The sequence below is a fragment of the Cherax quadricarinatus genome, chromosome 20, assembly GCF_038502225.1.
Source record: "Cherax quadricarinatus isolate ZL_2023a chromosome 20, ASM3850222v1, whole genome shotgun sequence".
Lineage (NCBI taxonomy): Eukaryota > Metazoa > Arthropoda > Malacostraca > Decapoda > Parastacidae > Cherax > Cherax quadricarinatus.
This window is the reverse complement of record NC_091311.1, coordinates 7,623,900-7,647,372: the sequence shown is the minus strand read 5'-3', so window position 1 is coordinate 7,647,372 and position 23,473 is coordinate 7,623,900. Positions and strand designations below refer to the sequence as shown.

Sequence of the window (23,473 nt, the reverse complement as noted above, 5' to 3'; positions counted from 1 at the left end):
AGCAAGTGAAGTAGTGGAGGCAGGAACCATACATAGTTTTAAGAAGAGGTATGACAAAGCTCAGGAAGCAGAGAGAGAGAGGATCCAGTAGCGATCAGTGAAGAGGCGGGGCCAGGAGCTGAGTCTCGACCCCTGCAACCACAATTAGGTGAGTACAATTAGGTGAGTACACACACACACACACACACACACACACACACACACAAGCAGACACACACACGCACACACACACACACACACACACACACACACACACACACACACACACACACACACACACACACACACACACACACACACACGCACACACACACACTCTGTATACCATTTACGTCAGGCCCATACTGGAGTATGCAGCACCAGTTTGGAATCCACACCTAGTCAAGCACGTCAAGAAACTAGAGAAAGTGCAAAGGTTTGCAACAAGACTAGTCCCAGAGCTACGGGGATTGTCCTACGAAGAAAGGTTGAGGGAAATCGGCCTGACGACACTGGAGGCCAGGAGGGTCAGGGGAGACATGATAACGACATAAAATACTGCGCGGAATAGACGAGGTGGACAAGGACGGGATGTTCCAGAGATGGGACACAGACACAAGAGGTCACAATTGGAAGTTGAAGACTCAGATGAATCAAAGGGATGTTAGGAAGTATTTCTTCAGTCATAGAGTAGTCAAACCGTGGAATAGCCTAGAAAGTGAAGTAGTGGAGGCGGGAACCATACATAGTTTTTAGGCGAGGTATGATAAAGCTCATGGAGCAGGGAGAGAGAGGACCTAGTAGCAATCAGTGAAGAGGCGGGGCCAGGAGCTATGACTCGACCCCTGCAACCACAAATAGGTGAGTACAAATAGGTGAGCACACACACACACACACACACACACACACACACACACACACACACACACACACACACACACACACACACACACACACACACACACACACACACGCACGCACACACACACACAAGCACACATGCACACAAGCACACACACACACACAAGCAGACACACACACACATACACACACACACACACACACACACACACACACACACACACACACACACACACACACACACACACACACACACACACACACACACACACACACACACACACACACACACAGGCCTAGTGTCTAATCGACATGTGCTAGGACAAAATGGTAACTAACTAACACACACAGAAGTAAGACAGGAGAGAGAGGGATGGGTAGATTGCATCTTTTTAGATTGCAAGAAGGCTTTTGACACAGTACCACACAAGAGACTGGTGCAAAAATTAGAGGAGCAGGCAGGAATAACGGGGAAAGTACTGCAATGGATCAGGAAATAACTGACAGGAAGGAAACAACGTGTGTTGGTACGTGCTGAAGTGTCGGAGTGGGCGCATGTTTCGAGTGGGGTTCCACAAGGTTCAGTCCTAGGCCCAGTGCTGTTTCTTGTATACATGACTGACATGGTGGAAGAAATAGATTCAGAAGTGTCACTGTTCGCTGATGATGTGAAACTGATGAGGAGAATACAAGTGGGCGAAGATCAGTTAAGATTACAAGGGGATCTGGACAAACTACAAGTATGGTCCGACAAATGGCTCCTGGAGTTTAACCCCAGTAAGTGTAAAGTCATGAAGATTGGGGAAGGACACAGAAGACCGCAGACGGAGTACAGGTTAGGAAACCAACAGCTGCAAACGTTAGTTAAAGAAAAGGATCTTGGGGTAAGCATTATAACGAACATGTCCCCTGAGGCACACATCAATCAAATAACTGCTGCAGCATATGGGAGATTGGCAAACCTGAGATTGGCGTTTAGACATCTGAGTAAGGAGTCATTCACGACATTGTACACAGTGTACGTAAGGCCTATACTAGAATATGCAGCGCCAGTATGGAACCCTCACTTAGTCAAACACGTCACGAAATTGTAGAAAGTGCAAAAATTTGCAACACGATTAGTCCCGGAACTGAGGGGTATGTCTTATGAGGAGAGGTTAAGGGAACTCAACCTGATGACACTAAAGGATAGGAGGGATAGAGGGGACATGATAACAACGTATAAAATACTAAGAGGCATTGACAAGGTGGACAAGGATCGAATGTTTCAGAGATGGGATACAGAAACACGGAGACACAATTGGAAACTGAAAACCCAGATGAGTCATAGGGATGTTAGGAAGTATTTCTTTAGTCTTAGAGTTGTCAGGAACTGGAATAATCTGGAGAGTGAAGTAGTGGAAGCAAGTTCCATAAATAGCTTTAAGAAGAGGTATGACAAATATCATGGAGCAGGGAGAGAGTGAATTGGTATCGACTAGTGAAGAGGCGGGCCAGGAGCTATGACTCGACCCCTGCAACCACATATAGGTGAGTACATATAGGTGAGTACACACACACACACACACACACACACACACACACACACACACACACACACACACACTCAATCTGACGACAATGGATGACAGGGGAGATCGGGGGAATATGATAACGACATATAAAATACTGAGAGGAATTGACAAGGTGGACAGAAACAAGATGTTCCAGAGACGAGACACAGCAACAAGGGGTCACAGTTGGAAGTTGAAGACTCAAATGAATCACAGGGATGTTAGGAAGTATTTCTTCAGTCACAGAGTTTTCAGGAAGAGAAATAGTCTGGGAAGTGATGTCGTGGAGGCAGGATCCATAAATAGCTTTAAGAAGAGGTATGATAAAGCTCATGGAACAGGAAGAGTGACCCAGTAGCGACCAGTGAAGAGGCGGGGCCAGGAGCTATGAATCGACCCCTGCAACCACAACTAGGTGAGTACACACACGGACAGGAAACTAGAGAAAGTGCAAAGGTTTGCAACGAGACTAGTCCCAAAGCTAAGGGGCATGTCGTACGAGAAGAGGTTAACGGAACTCGACCTGATGGCACTGGAGGACAAGAGGGATAGGGGAGACATGATAACGACATATTATAAACTGAGATAAATCGACAGAGTGGACAGAGACAGGATGCTCCAGAGATGGGACACAGCAACAAGGGGTCACAATTGGAAGTTGAAGATTCAGATGAGTCACAGGGATGTTAAGAAGTATTTCTTCAGCCATAGAGTTGTCAGGAAGTGGAATAGTCGGGAAAGTGAGGTAGAGGAGGCAAGTACCATACATAGCTTTAAGAAGAGGTATGATAAAGCTTATGAAGCAGGGAGAGAGTGGATTTAGTAGTGATCAGTGAAGAAGCGGTGCCAGGAGGTATGAATCGACCCCTACAACCACAATTAGGTGAGTACACACACACTGAAGAAATTACTGAACTTCCAGTCGTCTCGTGATTTATAAAATTCTATTAATTATGAGGAATCTAATTTATATAATTCTGAAATAATATTCATATTAAAATTATCACTATTTCTTATGGCACTTGATTCAGTTATATTTCTATAACACTTTCGCTTGATACAACTTTCTCCATCTTTTGAAAATCAATTGGGTAGTCAAAATCTTTCATATGAATAAACAGATCATTAAACTCTTCTCCAGTTTTAGTGCCATAAAAACCTTTTTCATATAATTTATGTACATGAGAATTTTAAAATCGAAGCTGTAATTAAAAAAAAAAACTGATACAGTAAAAAGATATTTGATTAAGAATTTCCCCAAAAATGCTGATGGGTGTGTCTACAAGATTCCCTGTAAAAACTGCGATAAATCTTACTTTGGTCAAACCGGGAAAAGTCTTGAACTAATATTACAACAACATAAATATAACATTAGAACTGGACAAGATTCTAATGATCTATTTACTCATGTGAGAGATTTTAACTACCCAAAAAAAAAAAAAGTGAAAGTTGTATCAAGCAGGTTCATGGTTAAGAAAAATATAATCTAACCAAGTTTCAAAAAAATGTTGATTTTAATATGAAGATTAGTTCAAAGTTATAACTAATAGACAATGTGAGGAATTTAAGCTTTACCTGATATGTCACTCATACATTTTACTTGTCATGTGACCTGGCCAAATCTTCATGACACTCCCACGCTCAGTTTTCTGGGTCAGGTTTAAGGTCATGTGTGAGGTGACATCTCAGCCTTATAAGCTGCCCTATTATTTTTACAGTTCCTTGATAATGTTAGGAGACTGTTCTCTTTGAGATAAAAAGCGAATGCGTTTTAAAGGTGGTGTGTGTTACGGGCAGGTGTGAATTTTACTCCACGAGCAATAATGTCAGATTCAACTTTTTAAAAACATGAAAAATGTTCGTAAAAAGTTGAATTTACAGGATTCCCTGTGAGCAGCATATACAAGGGTTTCCTTGGAGCCAGAGATCAGGAATGCCTTGAAATTCCAAATAAAACCGCCGTAAAAATGACTGAACACATCGACTCCAGGCTGAGGGACTGATTACCTCACACTCCTCTTCTTCCACCGTTTTTCTGTGTATTGGACTGAAAAAGCCACTGGCTTGCCCAAGTGCCGGTTTTTTAAACCATTTATATCATACAAAATAATTTCATATTGAAATATTGAAACACTTATTATGTAATCAAGTAATTGTCTGTAATTCGTGAACATAAAGAGAATCTGGTCATGTGGAATACATTCATGAACATTAAATTACCCTCAAGACTTTTTTAGGAGCCATTGTGAGCGAAATGTCATCATTTTAAAATGGCACTGGACAGACACCTAAAGCCGGTGCCCTATCAGCCGGGCTGAGGTTCGGACGTTGGACAACGTGAGGGCAGAAGTAACAGCCTGGTTGATCAGGCCCTGATCCACCGAGAGGCCTGGTCAAAGACTGAGCCGCAAGAGTGTTGACCACCCAGAACGCCCTCCAGGTAGTGAACATAATTAAATTCCTTGTGGCTAAAAATGTGTATTTAAAAGCAATACTTATTCTGATAAATTAGACACATGTGCAGCACTCGGGAATCTTTAAAGAAAGATACCCAACTGTTACACGTGTGTCTAATTTATCAACTTGTCGGTTCTCTGAACTATTCATCTATATTACATATTGTTTATGATACCTGGGTGACAAGCTATGGATTTGTCAACGCTGCCAGTACCGCAAATGACGTCAAATGACGTCAAATTGGCTTTCTTGTGCTTCGAAGCCTTAATGGACTCTGATTCCAAGAGACTTTTACTATGTTGTTAAAAGTCTCTTCTAAGTGAATCCTGGGGGAGGGGGGAATCAGCTTGTTAGTATTTTTTTCCTGGACAAATCTAATATTTTTAGACTGTCTCTTCAGTGTAGGTTAATGCTGATCTTTCTTACTGGAAGCTTTGAATTAGTTTTAGTCTGTGTACCTTCTCATCTGACATTTTTATTGACGAAACTGAGATGCTACTTTCCACGTGATAACGAATGAATGCTTCTTCTGATTCGCTTCATATCTCCGACGCTCCTAAGTTCCTTCGCTAACTTATGCAGCTTTTCTTCAGAATGTCCCTTTTGTGTCCCATGTCTGGAACATCCTGTCTCTGTCCACTCTGTCGATTTATCTCACTATATAATGTGTCGTTATCATGTCTCCCTTATCCCTCCTGTCCTTCAGTGCCGTCAGGTCGAGTTCCGTTAACCTCTCCTCGTAGGACATGCCCCATAGCTTAGGGACTAGTCTCGTTGCAAACATTTTTTGTATCCCACATGTCTCCAACACCCTATTAATCGGAAGAACAAAAGGCACAATACCTTGACTCGAAAAATACACAAATTACAAGTCAGTGTGACTTGTAAATGGTCCAAGTGGGACCGAAACGTCATCGTAAGCTCCTCTCTTCTATGTGCGGGTTGTTTGTGCAGGTAATATAGATATTATTGCTATAACGGAGACATGGTTCAACTTGGAAGATAGAGAAATGCCTTCTGAATGCAACATACAGGGTTATAAACTATTCCACACTGATAGGGTCAACAGGAAGGGTGGTGGAGTGGCGATGTGTGTCAAAGTTAATTTAAATTGTTGTGTTAAACAAGATATAAGATTAAAAACATCTGACACAGAATCTGTTTGGCTACAGTTCCTCGAGGGACGTGAAAAATTAATTTTGGATGTGATTTATAGGTCCCCAAACCTTGATAGGGAGTGCAGTAAGCTGTTATGGGACGATATTCATAAGGCATCTAGATATAAAAATGTTGTGTTAATGGGAGATTTTAACTTTAGACAAATTGATTGGAACCATATCAAGAAAGTCTAGTGACTTTCTTGATATGGTTCAGGATTGCTTTTTAAAACAGTTTGTGACAGAACCAACTAGAGGAAACAACCTGCATGACTTGGTTCTTGCCAACAAAGAGTCACTAATTAATAATCTTGAGGTTAATGATGAGCTTGAGGAATCAAGTCTCTGTCCCAGATTTCTGCTTGGCCGACTTCATGGGACTGAGAAATTGCCTGGGTGGGCTAAATTGGGATGTCCTGACTATGGGTCAGGTAGGTGGTGTTGGTTGCCAATATGACGTGTTTCAGAGCATAGTTCTAGCTGCCCAGACAACTTTTGTTCCGAGCAGGGAAATTAGATCTAACACAAATGATCCCAAATGGATAAACAAAAGATTAAAACATCTCATTGGTCAAAGAGAGGAATATACATGTATAGGCGTATCAAAAGAGGGGATGGGCACTTAAGAAATCAATATATTCAGTTAAAGAGAGATAAAAAAAAGGAATAAAAAATGCAAAAGGGACTATGTGACTAGAGTCGCAAGGGATTCGAAGACTAACCCAAAAGGGTACTTTCAGATATACAGAAGTAAGATTAGGGACAAGATAGGCCTACTTAAGAGTAACTCTGGTCAGATCACTGACAATGATAAGGAAATGTGTGAACTTTTCACTTACCGCCTCTCAGTTTTTACTTAGGAAGATACTAGCTAAATTCCAGAAATAATAAATTATGTAGAACAGGACGATAATAAACTATGTATGATTAGGGTAACTAGTGACATGGTCCTCAGACAAATATAGAAATTTAAACCTAACAAATTCCCTGATGAACTGTTTGCAAGAGCTTTAAAGGAATGTAAAGAGGAGCTTAACATACCTTTGGCTAATCTTTTCATTGTATCACTACAAACTACGAATTGCCGAGGCAGTTCGTAGCCATCTTGAAAGGCATAACTTGATTAATGAAACTCAACACGGTTTTACAAAGGGGCGTTCCTGTCTTACGAATTTACTAACTTTTTTCACTAAGGTGTTTGAGGAAGTAGATCATGATATTGAATATGATATTGTGTATATGGACTTCAGTAAGGCTTTCGATAAAGTTCCACATCAGAGACTATTGAGGAAACTTAGACACACGGAATAGGAGAAAATTTTTCCTTGGTAGAGGCATGGTTGGCAAATAGGCAGCAGAGAGTTTGCATAAATGGGGAGAAATCAGAATGGGGCACGTCACAAGCGGTGTTCCACAGGGGTCAGTGTTGGTCCCTTTGTTGTTCACAATCTACATAAACGACATAGATGAGGGAATAAATAGTGACATAAGCAAATTTGCTGATGACACCAAAATAGGCCGTCCAATTCATTCTAATGAGGACATTAGAGCACTCTAGGATGATTTACATAGACTATGAATAGACTGATGCATGGTCGGAGAAGTGGCAGATGCAGTTTAATATAGACAAATGCAAAGTTCTAAATGTTGGATAGGAGAATAACCATGCTACATATAAACTTAATAATGTAGATCCTAATATTACTGACTGAGAAAAGGATTTAGGAGTTCTGGTTAGCACTAATCTGAAACCATGACAACAGTGCATAAGTGTTCGCAATAAAGCTAACAGAATTCTTGGCTTCATAGCAAGAAGTATAAATAATAGAAGTCCTCAGGTTGTTCATCAACTCTATACATCCTTGGTTAGGCCTCATTTAGATTATGCTGCACAGTTCTGGTCACCGTATTACAGAATGAATATAAATGCTATGGAAAGCGTACAGAGGAGGATGACAAAGTTGATCCCATGTATCAGAAATCTTTCCTATGAGGATAGACTGAGGACCCTGATTCTGCATTATCTAGAAAGGATATGATTGAGGTGTATAAATGGAAAACGGGAATAAATATAGGGGATGTCCACAAATAACCCGCACATAAAAGAGTGGAGCTTACAACGACGTTTCGGTCCCACTTGGACCATTTACAAAGTCACGCTAACGAGAAGTAGAGCAGGACGGGTATATATAGGCAGGAAGTGGTAGTGGTAGTAGTAGTAGTAGTAGTAGTAGTAGTAGTAGTAGTAGTAGTAGTAGTAGTAGTAGTAGTAGTAGTAGTAGTAGTAATAGTGGGGGAGGTGGAAGGAAGTAGTGGTGGGGAAGAAAGGAGGGGGCGCCAGTCAAATACAAAGAAAGGGAGCACTGCAAGGGAGCTAGGTGCCCACAGAGGGAGAGCAAGACCACAGTGGAGGGGGGGATAATAAAATAAATAATGAAGGAACAGAAACACGAGGCAGAAGAAAGAAAGACAACCCAGAAGAGAAAAAGGAAAGAGGAAAGGGGAAGAGGGAAAATAAGAAAAAGGAGGAACCAGGTTAGGCCACGGGTGTTCTAAAGTTTGGAGCATTTTACAATGTAGTGGGAGAGGAAGGCATCTACAGAGACGAAGCCAGGACTAAGATTCATACAAGGTTGGAAAGTTGGAAGTAGGGAAGACAGTTTTAGCAGAATACCAGTCAATAGGATGGCTGTGATCTCTGACGTGACAGAAAAGAGCATTGTTCGTGTCGGCAAGCCTAACACTATTTTTGTGCTCCCTAAGTCTGTCAGAAAGAGATCGGCCAGTTTCTCCAAAGTACTGAAGAGGACAGGAGGAGCAAGTAATAGAGTAGACACCAGGAACATCTGTAGAGGGAGGAGAGGTATGAACGAGATTAGTGCGAAGAGTGTTAGTCAGGTGGAAAGTAAGTTTGATGCCTAAGGAACGGAGAGAGCTGTTGAGATTAGAAAGACCGGAAATGTAGGGAAGGCAGAGGACAGAAGAATTCCCAGGAGTAGAGAGTCTGGGAGAGAAGAAATTACGTTTAGCACGTGAGAGGGCAGAGTCTATGAAATGGGAAGGGTAGCCAAGACGGGAAAATGAATTATGAAGAGTGGAAATTTCTGCTGGAAGGAACTGAGGATCACATATGCGGAGAGCACGGAGCAAGAGGGAGATAAGAACACTTTTCTTGAAGGATACAGGAAAGCACTGGTTTGGTATTAGAATTGTGGATGAGTAGAACAAACTCCCGAGTACAGTCACAGAAGTTAAGACGTTGTGTAATTTTAAAAATAAGTTAGATAAATACATGCGGGGTGTAGGTGGGAGTGAGTTGGACCTGACTAGCTTGTGCTACTAGGTCAAATGCCATGCTCCTTCCTTAAGTGAATATGACCTGACCTGACTAGGTAAGGGCGTTGACTTAAGCCGGTAAAAGAATTGGAGCTGCCTCGCATGGGCCAGTAGGCCTGCTGCAGTGTTCCTTCTTTCGTATGTTCTAGTATTCCCTTCTTCTGCAACCTCAGCTACAACTACATGTATTTCGATTGCCTCCTGCACTTCTAATATCATTTGTTCCATTTGTTCCGCAGGTTTTGTGGCACGGGAGGCCATGGAGGACTTTTATGGCACAGACATGTATGGGGGTGCTGAGGCCACCGTACAACACAAAAAGGAGATCAAGAGAGTCTGGCCACAACAGCACGAATTAGGTAAGCAGGAAGATGGGCAGGTGAGTAAGAGAGAGTGTAGGAGTGTGTGCACTTAGCGTCGATAAGTGTAACAAAAGGGAGTAAGAACAGGAATGTATTGATAAATTATTCTTTTTTTAAACCTTTGTTTAAATTTGGCCACATTGGTTCATGACGCTCGTCTTTTTTGGTAGGCCTAAAATTTTCTTTCTTCCCTAAAAGATGTTTCACGTGTTCCTCCATTTTGGATCATTTATATTCGAATTTACTTTATTATAAGCTTTACTGAAATACTTTAATTTAAGGTTAATTGTAATAGATTTGTGATTGATTGTTCCAAGCTCCTCTGATTTCCAGTTTATTAACAATTGTCTATTTGTGTGCTAGATCTTCATCAGGTAGGTAATTTGCCTCGTTAGTTCTACTTTCTACTACCACTACTTCTACCACTACTCTATTATCCCCTTTACCACTACCAATACTTCTTTTTCTTCCTCTCTTGGTCCCGTCCCAGTCCCCCTTGCCCATATATACACCGGCTCCCACTCTCTCTCTTTTGTGTTAGTGCAGGGGTTCCCAACCAGGGGTGCTCGCACCCCCTGGGGGTGCGAGACATCATTTCAGGGGGTGTGAGAAGTGTCCGTCTTATAATAATCATAGTAAAATTACCATTATGTTAATCGGAGACATCCTTTCTTGTCCATATGTTTGATTTTTTACATATTAAAAAATACAATTCCTTTCTGAAGGTTTGAAAGTTAGTTCTTGATTGGACTTTTTTGTATATATTTCAAGCAAGAGTTATTATTTTTGTAAGGTGTATTCAAATATCATTCTGTGATATGTTTCTTTTCTGTAAGTCTGATTTTTGTTCACATATTATATTAGAAAGTGAAATAAATATCTTCTTTTAATAAAATTTAGTATGATTCCACATCCTTTATCCTTGAACAAAGTGTAAATTGTAGGGGGTGCGAGGTTAGAGCAAAAATTATATAGGGGTGCGGGAGTAAGAAAAGGTTGGGAACCACTGTGCTAGTGTAACTTTGTAAATGGTACAAGTCGGACCGAAACGTTGTCGTCAGTATCTCTCTCCTATGTGATGGTCAATTGTGTACTGTCACAAACTGTTGTAAGAAAACTTCTGGATTTTCTATAGGAAGCCTTAATTTTTGACTCCCAGTGAAGTCTCTCCCGGCCGCTATCCAAGTTTTAATGTCGCTCCAAAGTCTATGCAGACACTGTGTGTATTCCTTCTGTTTTTATACATGGTTTTATGCAGCAGTTAAAGTTTCTGCACATATAGATTCATCCTACCTCCCCTCCGGTTATTTCTACCAAACTGGAACAAGTTAAAACCCCTGAATATGACACTTAGCAGGCACGTCTCGACTCCTCAAATTAAACCACGTCTCAGTTATTGCAAAACAAGCCATCAACGTTTCCTCACAAGCCATTAATCTTCATTCATCCCTCTTGCTTCTAGCGTTGCTACCATTTTTGTGTAATACATGCTGAGAAACTCTCATTCCTCAGTTTCTTCTTTCTGCTTATGCTTCCCCTCCACTGTCTCTGTTGCTTCCCTTATCATCTAATACCTCAGAATTGCCAAGACCAATATTGACCGATAATCTCACCTCATTCCGCCGATAACTGAGATCCCGAAAATCCGCACCGTCGTAACTCTGATAACTCACACTGCTCTGTTCCATAGTTCCTATTATACTCTCTCTCCCCACAAACACCCACACTTTCATATTCATATTTATATAGTTTTTTGGACATGATATATAGTTGTTCAAGGAATTACAGTAGTTGGGTGTACATGCCAAAAGCCCCTTGTATGCAGAGCATTATGTGCAGGCTTAAAATTAACTTAAAATTAACTAAGCAATGAAAGGTTCAAGTGGTATAAATTACAGTAAACAATTTACAGTATGAAGTACAATTGAGTATTTGAAAGAATGGAATTTGAACATATCAATACTGAAGCATTATAATTGTACAAATTTGTGGCATTACAATGTGTCTTGAAGTTTTAGGATTTAAGTAATTGGGAGAATTATTGGTAATGTTTAATACTGAGTGTTAATTATTTAGTCATGGGCGAGTAAGTGGTTTTTTAGAAGTCTTAAATTGATTTTGAGGCCTGGTTACTTTAGTATGTTCTGGTAATGAATTCCAGATTTTGGGGCCCTTTATGTGCATAGAGTTTTTACACAGTGTGATATGGACACGGGGTACATCAAAAAGAGATCTGTGTCTTGTGTTATGGTCGTGTGTCCTGTTAAGGTTGGTGAGAAGTTTGAGTGGAGGGTTTATGTTTGTGTGTATTGTTCTATGTATGTAGTAGGCACATGAATAAGTGTGGATGTTCTTTATGGTGAGCAGATTTAGACTTCTGAATAGAGGTGGAGATGCTGTCGCCAGTGGGAATTTGTTATCATTCTGATTGAAGCCTTTTGCTGGGTTATTAGTGGTCTTAGGTGATTTGATGTTGTTGATCCCTATGCACAAATTCCATATGTGAGATAAGGGTAGATGAGTGAATGATAGTGAATGAACATAGTACCGTGTTTTTGATAGTATGCCTACTGTCTTGGAGATTTTCTTGGAAATTTGTTGTATATGTGTCTGGAATTTGAGGCTACTCTCTAGGTGGATTCCTAGGAATTTTCCCTCTGAGTCTTGTGATGGGTGATCCATTTAGTGTTATGTTAAGTGGAACATTTGCGGCTGTGGTTCCAAACTGAATGAACTAGGTTTTGTCAGTATTTAGGGTAAATTTATTCGTCATCATCCAGGTAGATATTTTCAGCAATTCAGCATTGAGAGTGTTGGCGAGTATGACTTGGTTTGGGTGGGAGAAGACGTATCTAGTGTCATCTGCAAATAATATGGGTTTGAGTAGCTGTGATGCATTCGGTAAGTCATTGATGTAGATGAGAGAGAGTGGTCCAAGGACACTTCCCTGTGGGACTCCTACTGTGATTGGTTGTGGGGAAGAGTTTGCACCATTTGCGTACACGTATTAGCTTCTGTTACTAAGGTATGACTTTAGGTAATTGAAGGAGTGGCCTCTTATACCATAGTGTGTAATTTAGTGTGCAGCAATTCATGGTCTACTGTATCAAAAGCTTTACGTAAATCAATGAAAATTCCCAGTGGGACTTCTTTCTTCTCGAGAGCGGTATATATTAGCTCTAGCCACCATCCTGGTACTTGATGGATGATCCCAATCCTTGGCATACATGTCATTTCTGATGTAGAAGTGTGCCAGTTATCATTAATTGATACTGCAATAGCTTTATAACGTTTTTTCTCCATCCGGCAATTAGCACCAATTTGCCCTGGACAGCCATTCATTTCCAGCCTATCTCCTTGGTGAATGTCTCCCTTCGTCCTAGTTATGTTCATCACTGACCTACACCTGCTAGTCAAGTTCTTACTCCTATGCATGATAATACCATTGCCTCTGGCACTAAGGCAGATAATAGGATTCTCCCATTACCATTCACGATGCTGTCATGACGACTAACGATATCCAGCATCCATGTCGCAGGAAAACATATCCTAATCTTTCTCTTCCTATCCTTGATAAAGAGCCCTGCCCATGAATTCGATTAGAGAGTCACCAACAGGAACAACTTATACTTTCTCTAGTGGTCTCTGATCCGACGTTCTCGACGGCCCCACACTTGTCAGGTAGGACAGCAAAATGAATTTGCTGTCCCTACATCAGCCTCTAGTCCTTCCTAGGATATTGTTCCCTTCAGTACTTTCCTCCACACCAGCTTCCAGGCCCGTGGCCCGGTGGCATAAGCTCTCGCTTCCCACGGTGAGGTGTCCGGGTTCGCATAGACAACCGGGTGAGCATAGACAACCGGTGTTTCTTTACACCGGTTGTCTATGCTCACCCACCAGTATAAAATGGGTAACTGGGTGATAGCCGACTATTGTAGATCGCATCCCGGGACAAAACTGACCTAATTTCCCCGAAATGCTCTGCATAACAAGCGTCTTTCTATTTAGTAGCATGTCATTGATATCAGCTATGGTCTGTATACCTTGCACATGTACTTGTAGAAATAAAGATATTATATTATTATTATTATTATTATTATTATTATTATTATTATTATTATTATTGTTGTTGTTGTTGTTGTTGTTATTGTTATTATGTGAAACAGAATTATTGGTGATCTGAGAGCGGGGTGGGTGAATGATATGGCTGCGGAGGGCTCTTCTTGCTTTGCAAAGTCGTGGTGGGTACACAGGCTTGTGTGTTGTGCCCATGACCCAGGAGGGCCATGCCCACGAGAGGGAGAACTAGTAGGCCCTATGTCTTGCTGCTAGGTCGCTGAGAAAGTGAGAGCGTGTGGGACCAGCATCCCACTGACCTGGGCAGGTCTAGAGGGCAGCACCTTAGTGCCGCAAAATATGAACTAAGCTGGCAGACAGCTTAGGCTGTCTGTGCAGACAGTACAGGCTGTCTACATGCGCTCGGCCACCTACCTCGCGTCGTCCCGACGCGACAATACTGGTGGTAAAAAACCTCGGTCTCTCTCTCGTAGGAACAGGGCACAGAACACAAAATAAAAAACATATATATACATATGGACATGGAAAAAAAAATTCCTACAGGGAGGGAAGAAAAAAAGATGTGGGGTGTGCTAAACATCGTGGTCAAAGGCAGTGAGCATCGAAGGGCATCACTGCACGCCTTCCTGCGTCTGGACAGATACTGCAACACAGGAGACATCGCTGCGGGTGAGGTGTGACGTAACAGGTTACGGTCTCCTCTAGAACGGTGAAGCAGACATCGTAGGAGTTACTGCAGGTTTCACTCAACCTGGGGCAGGACATGCTGGTGCCCTCAAGTGAGGCGTCGACAAAACTCGGCAACTGGGCAGGACTTCTGGCAAGCGACTCAGGGGGACACTTCTCGACGGGTACTGTCGCTGGGCTGCCACTGCCGGCGAGCGTGGAGCGAGTCGTGGAGTGAGTCATGGCAGAGATTGCTGGGCGAAACATCTGGGAGTCGTAACATCATACACCAGACTGCAGTGAGCGAGCTAGCAGTCAAAGTGACATCTTCTTTGTGCAGGCTGCTCACTAAAGCATGTGACACGAGGCTGACACAGCGCCTGCCAACAGGGCTAACTGCGGCTTGACGAGTGTCATTCTCTCGGCAGGTATAGCAGAGGTTAGTCTAAGCGTCCCCAGACTTGTTTCTCTACATATAACTGCACTCTGAAGGTCTGGAGGTGAAGTGAAACAAATCTCGATGGGAATCGTAGCACTTACGATTCTGCAGAACATCACGAGCAACGAGCATAAGAGTTTTCTGTACAAGAGGGCTCGGTCGCTCGGGGCTGAGTAATATCAGCTGTCAAACGCGCTGGTCACACCAGGTGACAACATAAGGTGCTACACAAGGGTCTGACCGCAGACCACACTGGACTCATGGAAAACTTTACACACACCCGCGGTACATGCGGTACAACATGGCTTAACTAGCAAATGATGCTTTTCTGTGCACAAAACTGACACTAAGCCATACACTAACATGTGACAACACTGACTGAGAGGAATTAATTAACACACGACGTATATCTTCTCTCAATCTTCTCGACAATACTGAAATAATTACTAGAACACTCAATGTGACATCATGTGATGCCAGGCATGACGTCGCGAGGTGACGTCAGCAGCATTGTGACATCAGCAGACATCTCGAGGTGACGTCAGGCAGACATCGTGACGTCATGAAGTCGGGCAGCAGCATTGGTGACATCAATAAGATGCAGGCAGCAGACCACAGCATGAGGCCTGAGACATCTGGCTTGGTAACCCACGTGGCTTGTAGATCCACGTGACATCGCCCACACCCCACATGGCATCAGGATCCACGTGGCGGCGTGATCTACATGGCATGCTGATCCATGTGGCTTGCTGATCCATGGGGCTTGCTGATCTACATGGCTTGCTGATCTACATGGCATGCTGATCCACATGGCTTGCTGATCCACGTGGCTTGCTGATACACGTGGCTTGCTGATCTACGTGGCTTGATGATCTATGTGGCATGCTGATCCATGTAGCTTGCTGATCCACATAGCTTGCTGATCCACGTGGCTTGCTGATCCACGTGGCTTCGAGTGGCCTCGAGCACTTGGATACACAGCTCTGGCAATGAATTCACACGAAAAACAGCAGAAACACAGCCGAGGGAGTGATGACATGGTGGTGTATGGTAGGCTGGTGAGGTGTGAGTGTACAGCAGTGCGAGCTTGGGCGAGGCAAGGAACGGCCACTTCCTCATCTTCTCTCCCCCAAACACTTGGAGAAACTCACACTGGATGCAGTAATCACCACAAAACTCACATCTGGCTTGCTGAAATAGCTGTGCTGAGCTGAACAACAACAGCAACATACAAGTGATGCTGAACACGTGACTTGAGAAACAGCATGGGACGCCGTAGCGTGGAGTCATTGGGACGCCACTTACATTTCTCGAAGAAATTCGGCAAATTTCGGCTAGATCCTGCTTGTACCTGTGTCTGGATGCTGAAACGTGCAGACACGACATCAGGATAACTCGTTGAGAGGCGGATATTACTAGTGTAGGGTGATAAAGTGAACAACTTCATTCCTTCCTTCCTCTCTCCGGGCAAACACAACTGCTGCGACCACCGCTTCCCGCCAATGTTTAATGAGATTATTTGGTGTAGCTGGTAGTGGGGAGTAAATGATAGGTCTTCGGAGGCTACTTTACTTTATTTGTAATGTAGTGGTGGGTACACAGGCTTGTGTGTTGTGCCCATGGCCGGGAAGGCCAAGCTCACGAGGGAGAGAACTAGTAGGCCTTGTGTCTTGCTGCTAGGCCGCTGAGAGAGTGAGAGCGTGAGGGACCAGCGTCCCACTGACCAGGGCAGGTCTAGAGGGCAGCACCTTAGTGCCGCGAAATATGAACTAAGCTGGCAGACAGCAAAGGCTGTCTGTGCAGACAGTACAGGCTGTCTACAATTATTATTTTATTATTATTATTATTATTATTATTATTATTATTATTATTATTATTAATTTGCCTGGTCTCTTCATTGCTGTTGGTAGTCTCCTTGCTCCCGGGGTGATAAGATAAGATAAGATTCGTTCGGATTTTTAACCGGGAGGAAGGTTAGCCGCCCAGAGTATCCCAAGGAAGTCAGTGCGTCATAGAGGACTGTCAGTCTTATTTCCAATGGGGTCCTCAACTTGTCCCCCAGGATGCGACCCACACCAGTCGACTAACACCCAGTTACCTACTTACTGCTACCGCTAGGTGAACAGGGACAGCAGGTGTAGAGTGACTAACATCCAGGTACCGACTTACTGCTAGGTGAATAGGCACAGCACGTGTAGGGTGACTAACACCCAGGTACCTACTTACTGCTAGGTGAATAGGGAGAGCACGTGTAGGGTGACTAACACCCAGGTACCTACTTTCTGCTAGGTGAAGAGGGAAAGCAGGTGTATGAAAATACGCCCAACATTTCCACCCATGCCGTGGATTAAACCTTGGAGACGTGTGTCCTCCTCAGCATCCGCATCTTTGACTCTCTTGATCTCCTCGAGCTCCAAGTTCACCTAGTTGTAGAGCAGCTCTATAGAAGGTATAGCTGTTTTACTCTCTAAAGAGAGCTCACCATCCACTGCCTAATAAGTTACAGGTTAGATCACTACTTTGATACGGGTCAGAAAATTACACTGACGCAGGTCAGCTCACTCCTTGGATGCAGGTCAGCTCACTGCCTTGACACAGGTCAGATCACTACTTTGATACAAGTCAGCTCAAAACCTTGATACAGGTCAGCTCACTACTTTGATATAGGTCAGCTCACTACTTTGATACAGGCCACCTCACTACTTTGATACAGGTCACCTCACTACGTTGATACAGGTCACCTCACTACTTTGATGCAGGTCACCTCACTACTTTGATACAGGCCACCTCACTACTTTGATACAGGTCACCTCACTACTTTGATACAGGCCACCTCACTACTTTGATACAGGTCACCTCACTACTTTGATACAGGCCACCTCACTAATTTGATACAGGTCACCTCACAACTTTGATACAGGCCACGTCACTACTTTGATGCAGGTCACCTCACTACTTTGATGCAGGTTTTCCAAGAGAGTGTATGTTGGGATGGCGAGAGTGTTTTGCAAGTGAGTGTATGTTGTAATTACGAGAGTGTCTTGCAAGTGAGTGTATGTTGTGATGACGAGAATGTCTTGCAAGTGAGTGTATGTTGCAATGACGAGAGTGTCTTGCAAGTGAGTGTATGTTGTGACAGCGAGAGTGTCTTACAAGTGAATGTATCTTGTGACAGCGAGAGTGTTTGGCAAGTGAGTGTATGTTGTGACGGCGAGAGTGTCTTGCAAGAGAGTGAATGTTGTGACAGCGAGAGTGTCATGCAAGTAAGTGAATGTTGTGACGGCGAGAGTGTCTTGCAAGTGAGTGCATGTTGTGACGGCGAGTGTCTTGCAAATGAGTGTATGTTGTGACAGCGAGAGTGTCTTGCAAGTAAGTGTATGTTGTGATGGCGAGAGTGTTTTGCAAGTAAGTATATGTTGTGACTGCGAGAGTGTCTTGCAAGTGAGTGTATGTTGTGACAGCAAGAGTGTCATATAAAGAAGTGTATGTTGTGACGGCGAGAGTGTTTTGCAAGTGAGTGTATGTTGTCAAAGCAAGAGTGCTTTGCAAGTGAGTGTATGTTGAGACGGCGAGAATGTCATACAAATGAGTATTGTTGTGTGGCCGAGAGTGTCTTGCAAGTAAGTGTATGTTGTGACGGCGAGAGTGCTTTGCAAGTGAGTGTATGTTATGACGGCGAGAGTGTCTTGAAAGTAAATGTATGTTGTGACAGAAAGAGTGTTTTGCAAGTGAGTGTATGTTGTAACGGCGAGAGTGTCATACAAAAGAGTGTATGTTGTGACAGCGAGAGTGTCTTGCAAGTGAGTGTATGTTTTGACGGCGAGAGTGTATTGCTAGTGAGTGTATGTTGTGATGGTGAGAGTGTCCTGAAAGTGAGTGTATGTTGTGACGACGAGAGTGTCTTGCAAGTGAGTGTATGTTTTGACGGCGAGAGTGTCTTGCAAGTGAGTGTATGTTGTGAAGGTGAGAGTCTCCTGCAAGTGAGTGTATGTTGTGGAGGCGAGAGTATCTCGCAAGTGAGTGTATGTTGTGACGACGAGAGTGTCTTACAAGTGAGTGTATGTTGTGACAAAGAGATTGTCTTCCAAGTGAGTGTATGTTGTGACAGCGAGAGTGTCTTGCAAGTGAGTGTATGTTGTGAGGGCGAGAGTGTCTTGTAAGTGAGTGAATGTTGCGACGGCAAGAGTGTCTTGCAAGTGAATGTATGTTGTGACAGCGAGAGTGTCTTGAAAGTGAGTGTATGTTGTGATGGCAAGAGTTTCTTGCAAGTAAGTGTATGTTGTGACGGCGAGAGTCTTGCAAGTGAATGTATGTTGTGACGGCGAGAGTGTCTTGCAAGTGAGTGTATGTTGTGACAGCGAGAGTGTCTTGAAAGTGAGTGTATGTTGTGACGGCAAGAGTTTCTTGCAAGTGAGTGTATGTTGTGACAGCGAGAGTGTCTTGCAAGTGAATGTATGTTGTGACGGCGAGAGTGTCTTGCAAGTGAGTGTATGTTGTGACAGCGAGAGTGTCTTGCAAGTGAATGTATGTTGTGACGGCGAGAGTGTCTTGCAAGTGAGTGAATGTTGTGACGGCGAGAGTCTTGCAAGTGAGTGTATGTTGTGATGGCGAGAGTGTCTTGCAAGTGAGTAAATGTTGTGATGGCGAAAGTGTCTTGCAAGTGAGTGTATGTTGTGACGGCGAGAGTGTCTTGCAAGTGAGTGTATGTTGTGACGGCGAGAGTGTCTTGCAAGTGAGTGTATGTTGTGACAGCGAGAGTGTCTTGCAAGTAAGTGTATGTTGTGACGGCGAGAGTGTCTTGCAAGTGAGTGTATGTTGTAACAGCGAGAATATCTTGCAAGTGAGTGTATGTTGCGACGGCGAGAGTGACTTGCAAGTGAGTCTATGTTGTAATGGCAAGAGTGTTTTGCAAGTGAGTGTATGTTGTGATGGCGAGAGTGTCTTCCAAGTGTGTGTATGTTGTGACAGCGAGAGTGTCTTGCAAGTAAGTGTATGTTGTGACGGCGAGAGTGTCTTGCAAGTGAGTGTATGTTGCGACAGCAAGAGTGTCTTGTAAGTAAGTGTATGTTGTTACGGAGGGAGTGTTTTGCAAGTGAATGTATGTTGTGACGGCGAGAGTGTCTTGCAAGTGAGTGTATGTTGTGATAGCAAGAATGTTTTTCAATGAGTGTATGTTGTGACGGAGAGAGTGTCAAACAAATGAGTGTATGTGTGAAGGCGAGAGTGTTTTGGAAGTGAGAGTATGTTGTGAGAGCGAGAGTGTCTTACAAGTAAGAGTATGTTGTGACGGCGAGAGTGTTTTGCAAATGAGTGTATGTTGTGACAGCGAGAGTGTCTTGCAAGAGAGTGAATGTTTTGACAGCGAGAGTGTCTTGCAAGTAAGTGTATGTTGTGAGGGCGATAGTACTTTGCAAGTGAGTGTATGTTGTGACGGCGATAGTGTCTTGCAAGTAAGTGTATATTGTGACAGAGAGAGTGTTTAGCAAATGAGTGTATGTTGTTACAGCGAGAGAGTCTTGTAAGTAAGTGTATGTTATGACGGCGAGAGTGTTTTGCAAGTGAGTGTATGTTGTGACGGCGAGAGTGTCTTGCAAGTGAGTGTATGTTGTGATGGCGAGAGTGTCTTGCAAGTGAGTGTATGTTGTGACAGCGAGAGTGTCTTGCAAGTGAGTGTATGTTGTGACGGCGAGAGTGTCTTGCAAGTGAGTGTATGTTGTGACAGCGAGAGTGTCTTGCAAGTGAGTGTATGTTGTGACAGAAAGAGTGTTTTGCATGTGAGTGTATGTTGTGACGGCGAGAGTGTCATGCAAGTGAGTGTATGTTGTGATGGCGAGAGTGTTTTGCAAGTGAGTGTATGTTGTGATGGCGAGAGTGTCTTGCAAGTGAGTGTATGTTGTGACAGCGAGAGTGTTTTGCAAATGAGTGTATGTTGTGACAGCGAGAGTGTATTGTAAGTAAGTGTATGTTATGACGGCGAGAGTGTTTTGCTAGTGAGTGTATGTTGTGACGGCGAGAGTGTCTTGCAAGTGAGTGTATGATGTGGCAGGAAGAGTGTTTTGCAAGTGAGTGTATGTTGTAACTGCGAGAGTGTCATGCAAATGAGTGCATGTTGTGACGGCGAGAGTGTTTTGCAAATGAGTGTATGTTGTAACAGCGAGAGTGTCTTGCAAGTGAGTGTATGTTGTGATGGCGAGAGTGTTTTGCAAGTGAGTGCATGTTGTGACGGCGAGAGTGTCTTGCAAGTGAGTGTATGTTGTGACAGCGAGAGTGTTTTGCAATTGAGTGAAAGTTTTGACGGCGAGAGTGTCCTGCAAGTGAGTGTATGTTGTGATGGTGAGAGTTTCTTTCAAGTGAGTGTATGTTGTGATGGCGAGAGTGTCTTGCAAGTGAGTGTATGTTGTGGTGGAGAGAGTGTCCTTCAAGTTAGTGTATGTTGTGACGACGAGAGTGTCTTGCAAGTGAGTGTATGTTTTGACGGCGAGAGTGTCTTGCTACTGAGTGTATGTTGTGATGGTGAGAGTGTTTTGAAAGTGAGTGTAAGTTGTGACAGCGAGAGTGTCTTGAAAGTGAGTGTATGTTGTGACGGCAAGAGTTTCTTGCAAGTGAGTGTATGTTGTGACAGCGAGAGTGTCTTGCAAGTGAATGTATGTTGTGACAGCGAGAGTGTCTTGCAAGTGAATGTATGTTGTGACGGCGAGAGTGTCTTGCAAGTGAGTGTATGTTGTGACAGCTAGAGTGTTTGGCAAGTGAGTGTATGTTGTGACGGCGAGAGTGTCTTGCAAGTGAGTGTATGTTGTGACAGCGAGAGTGTCTTGCAAGTGAGTGTATGTTGTGACGGCGAGAGTGTCTTGCAAGTGAGTGTATGTTGTGACGGCGAGAGTGTCTTGCAAGTGAGTGTATGTTGTGACGGCGAGAGTGTCTTGCAAGTGAGTGTATGTTGTGACAGCGAGAGTGTCTTGCAAGTGAGTGTATGTTGTGACAGCGAGAGTGTCTTGCAAGTGAGTGTATGTTGTGACGGCGAGAGTGTCTTGCAAGTGAGTGTATGTTGTGATGGCGAGAGTGTCTTGCAAGTGAGTGTATGTTGTGACAGCGAGAGTGTCATGCAAGTAAGTGTATGTTGTGACGGCGCGAGTGTTTTGCAAGTGAGTGTATGTTGTGACGGCGAGAGTGTCTTGCAAGTGAGTGTATGATGTGACAGCAAGAGTGTTTTGCAAGTGAGTGTATGTTGTGACGGCGAGAATGTCATACAAATGAGTGTATGTTGTGACGGCGAGAGTGTCTTGCAAGTGAGTGTATCTTGAGATAGCGAGAGTGTCTTGCAAGTAAGTGTATGTTGTGACAGCGAGAGTGTTTTGCAAGTGAGTGTATGTTGTTACAGCGAGAGTGTCTTGCAAGTGAGTATGTGTGTTCGGCGAAGTGTCTTGCAAGTGTATGTTGTTACAGCGAGAGAGTCTTGTAAGTAAGTGTATGTTATGACGGCGAGAGTGTTTTGCAAGTGAGTGTATGTTGTGACGGCGAGAGTGTCTTGCAAGTGAGTGTATGATGTGACACCAAGAGCGTTTTGCAAGTGAGTGTATGTTGTAACGGCGAGAGTGCCATACAAATGAGTGTATGTTATGACAGTGAGAGTGTCTTGCAAGTGAGTGTATGTTGTGACAGCGAGTGTCTTGCAAGTAAGTGTATGTTGTGTCGGCGGGAGTGTTTTGCAAATGAGTGTATGTTGTGACAGCGAGAGTGTCTTGCAAGTGCGTGTATGTAGTGTTCGTGAGAGTCTCTTGCAACTTAGTGTATGTTGTGATTGCGGGAGTGTCTTGCAAGTGAGTGTATGTTGTGACAACGAGAGTGTTTTGCAAGTAAGTGTATTTTGTGATGGCGAGAGTGTCCTGCAAGTGAGTGTATGTTGTGACGACGAGAGTGTCTTGCAAGTGAGTGTATGTTGTGATGGCGAGAGTGTCTTGCAAGTGAGTGTACGTTGTGACGGCGAGAGTGTCTTGCAAGTGAGTGTATGTTGTGACAGCGAGAGTGTCTTGCAAGTGAGTGTATGTTGTGACGGCGAGAGTGTCTTGCAAGTGAGTGTATGTTGTGACAGCGAGAGTGTTTTGCAAATGAGTGTATGTTGTTACAGCGAGAGTGTCTTGTAAGTAAGTGTATGTTGTGACGGCGAGAGTGTCTTGCAAGTGAGTGTATGATGTGAGAGCAAGAGTGTTTTGCAAGTGAGTATATGTTGTAACGGCGAGAGTGTCATACAAATGAGTGTATGTTGTGACAGCGAGAGTGTCTTGCAAGTGAGTGTATGTTGTGATGACGAGAGTGTCTTGCAAGTGAGTGTATGTTGTGATGGCGAAAGTGTCTTGCAAGTGAGTGTATGTTGTGACAGAAAAAGTGTTTTGCACGTAAGTGTATGTTGTGATGGCGAGAGTGTCTTGCAAGTGGGTGTATGTTGTTACGGCGATAGTATCTTGCAAGTGAGTGTATGTTATGACAGCGAGAGTGTCATGCAAGTGAGTGTATGTTGTGTCTGCGAGAGTGTCATGCAAGTGAGTGTATGTTGTGATGGCGAGAGTGTCTTGCAAGTGAGTGTATGTT

General features: G+C 43.5%; 1 protein-coding gene across 1 annotated transcript in view; it reads left to right on the top strand.

Moving 5' to 3' along the window:
- Positions 1–23,473, top strand: part of LOC128699890 (low-density lipoprotein receptor-related protein 4) — an 846,819-nt gene that overhangs the window by 122,654 nt on the left and 700,692 nt on the right. The window contains exon 2 of the mRNA XM_070086860.1: positions 9,583–9,702. Within this exon, the coding sequence (XP_069942961.1) occupies positions 9,583–9,702 (120 nt within the window). The remainder of the gene's footprint in view (positions 1–9,582; positions 9,703–23,473) is intronic.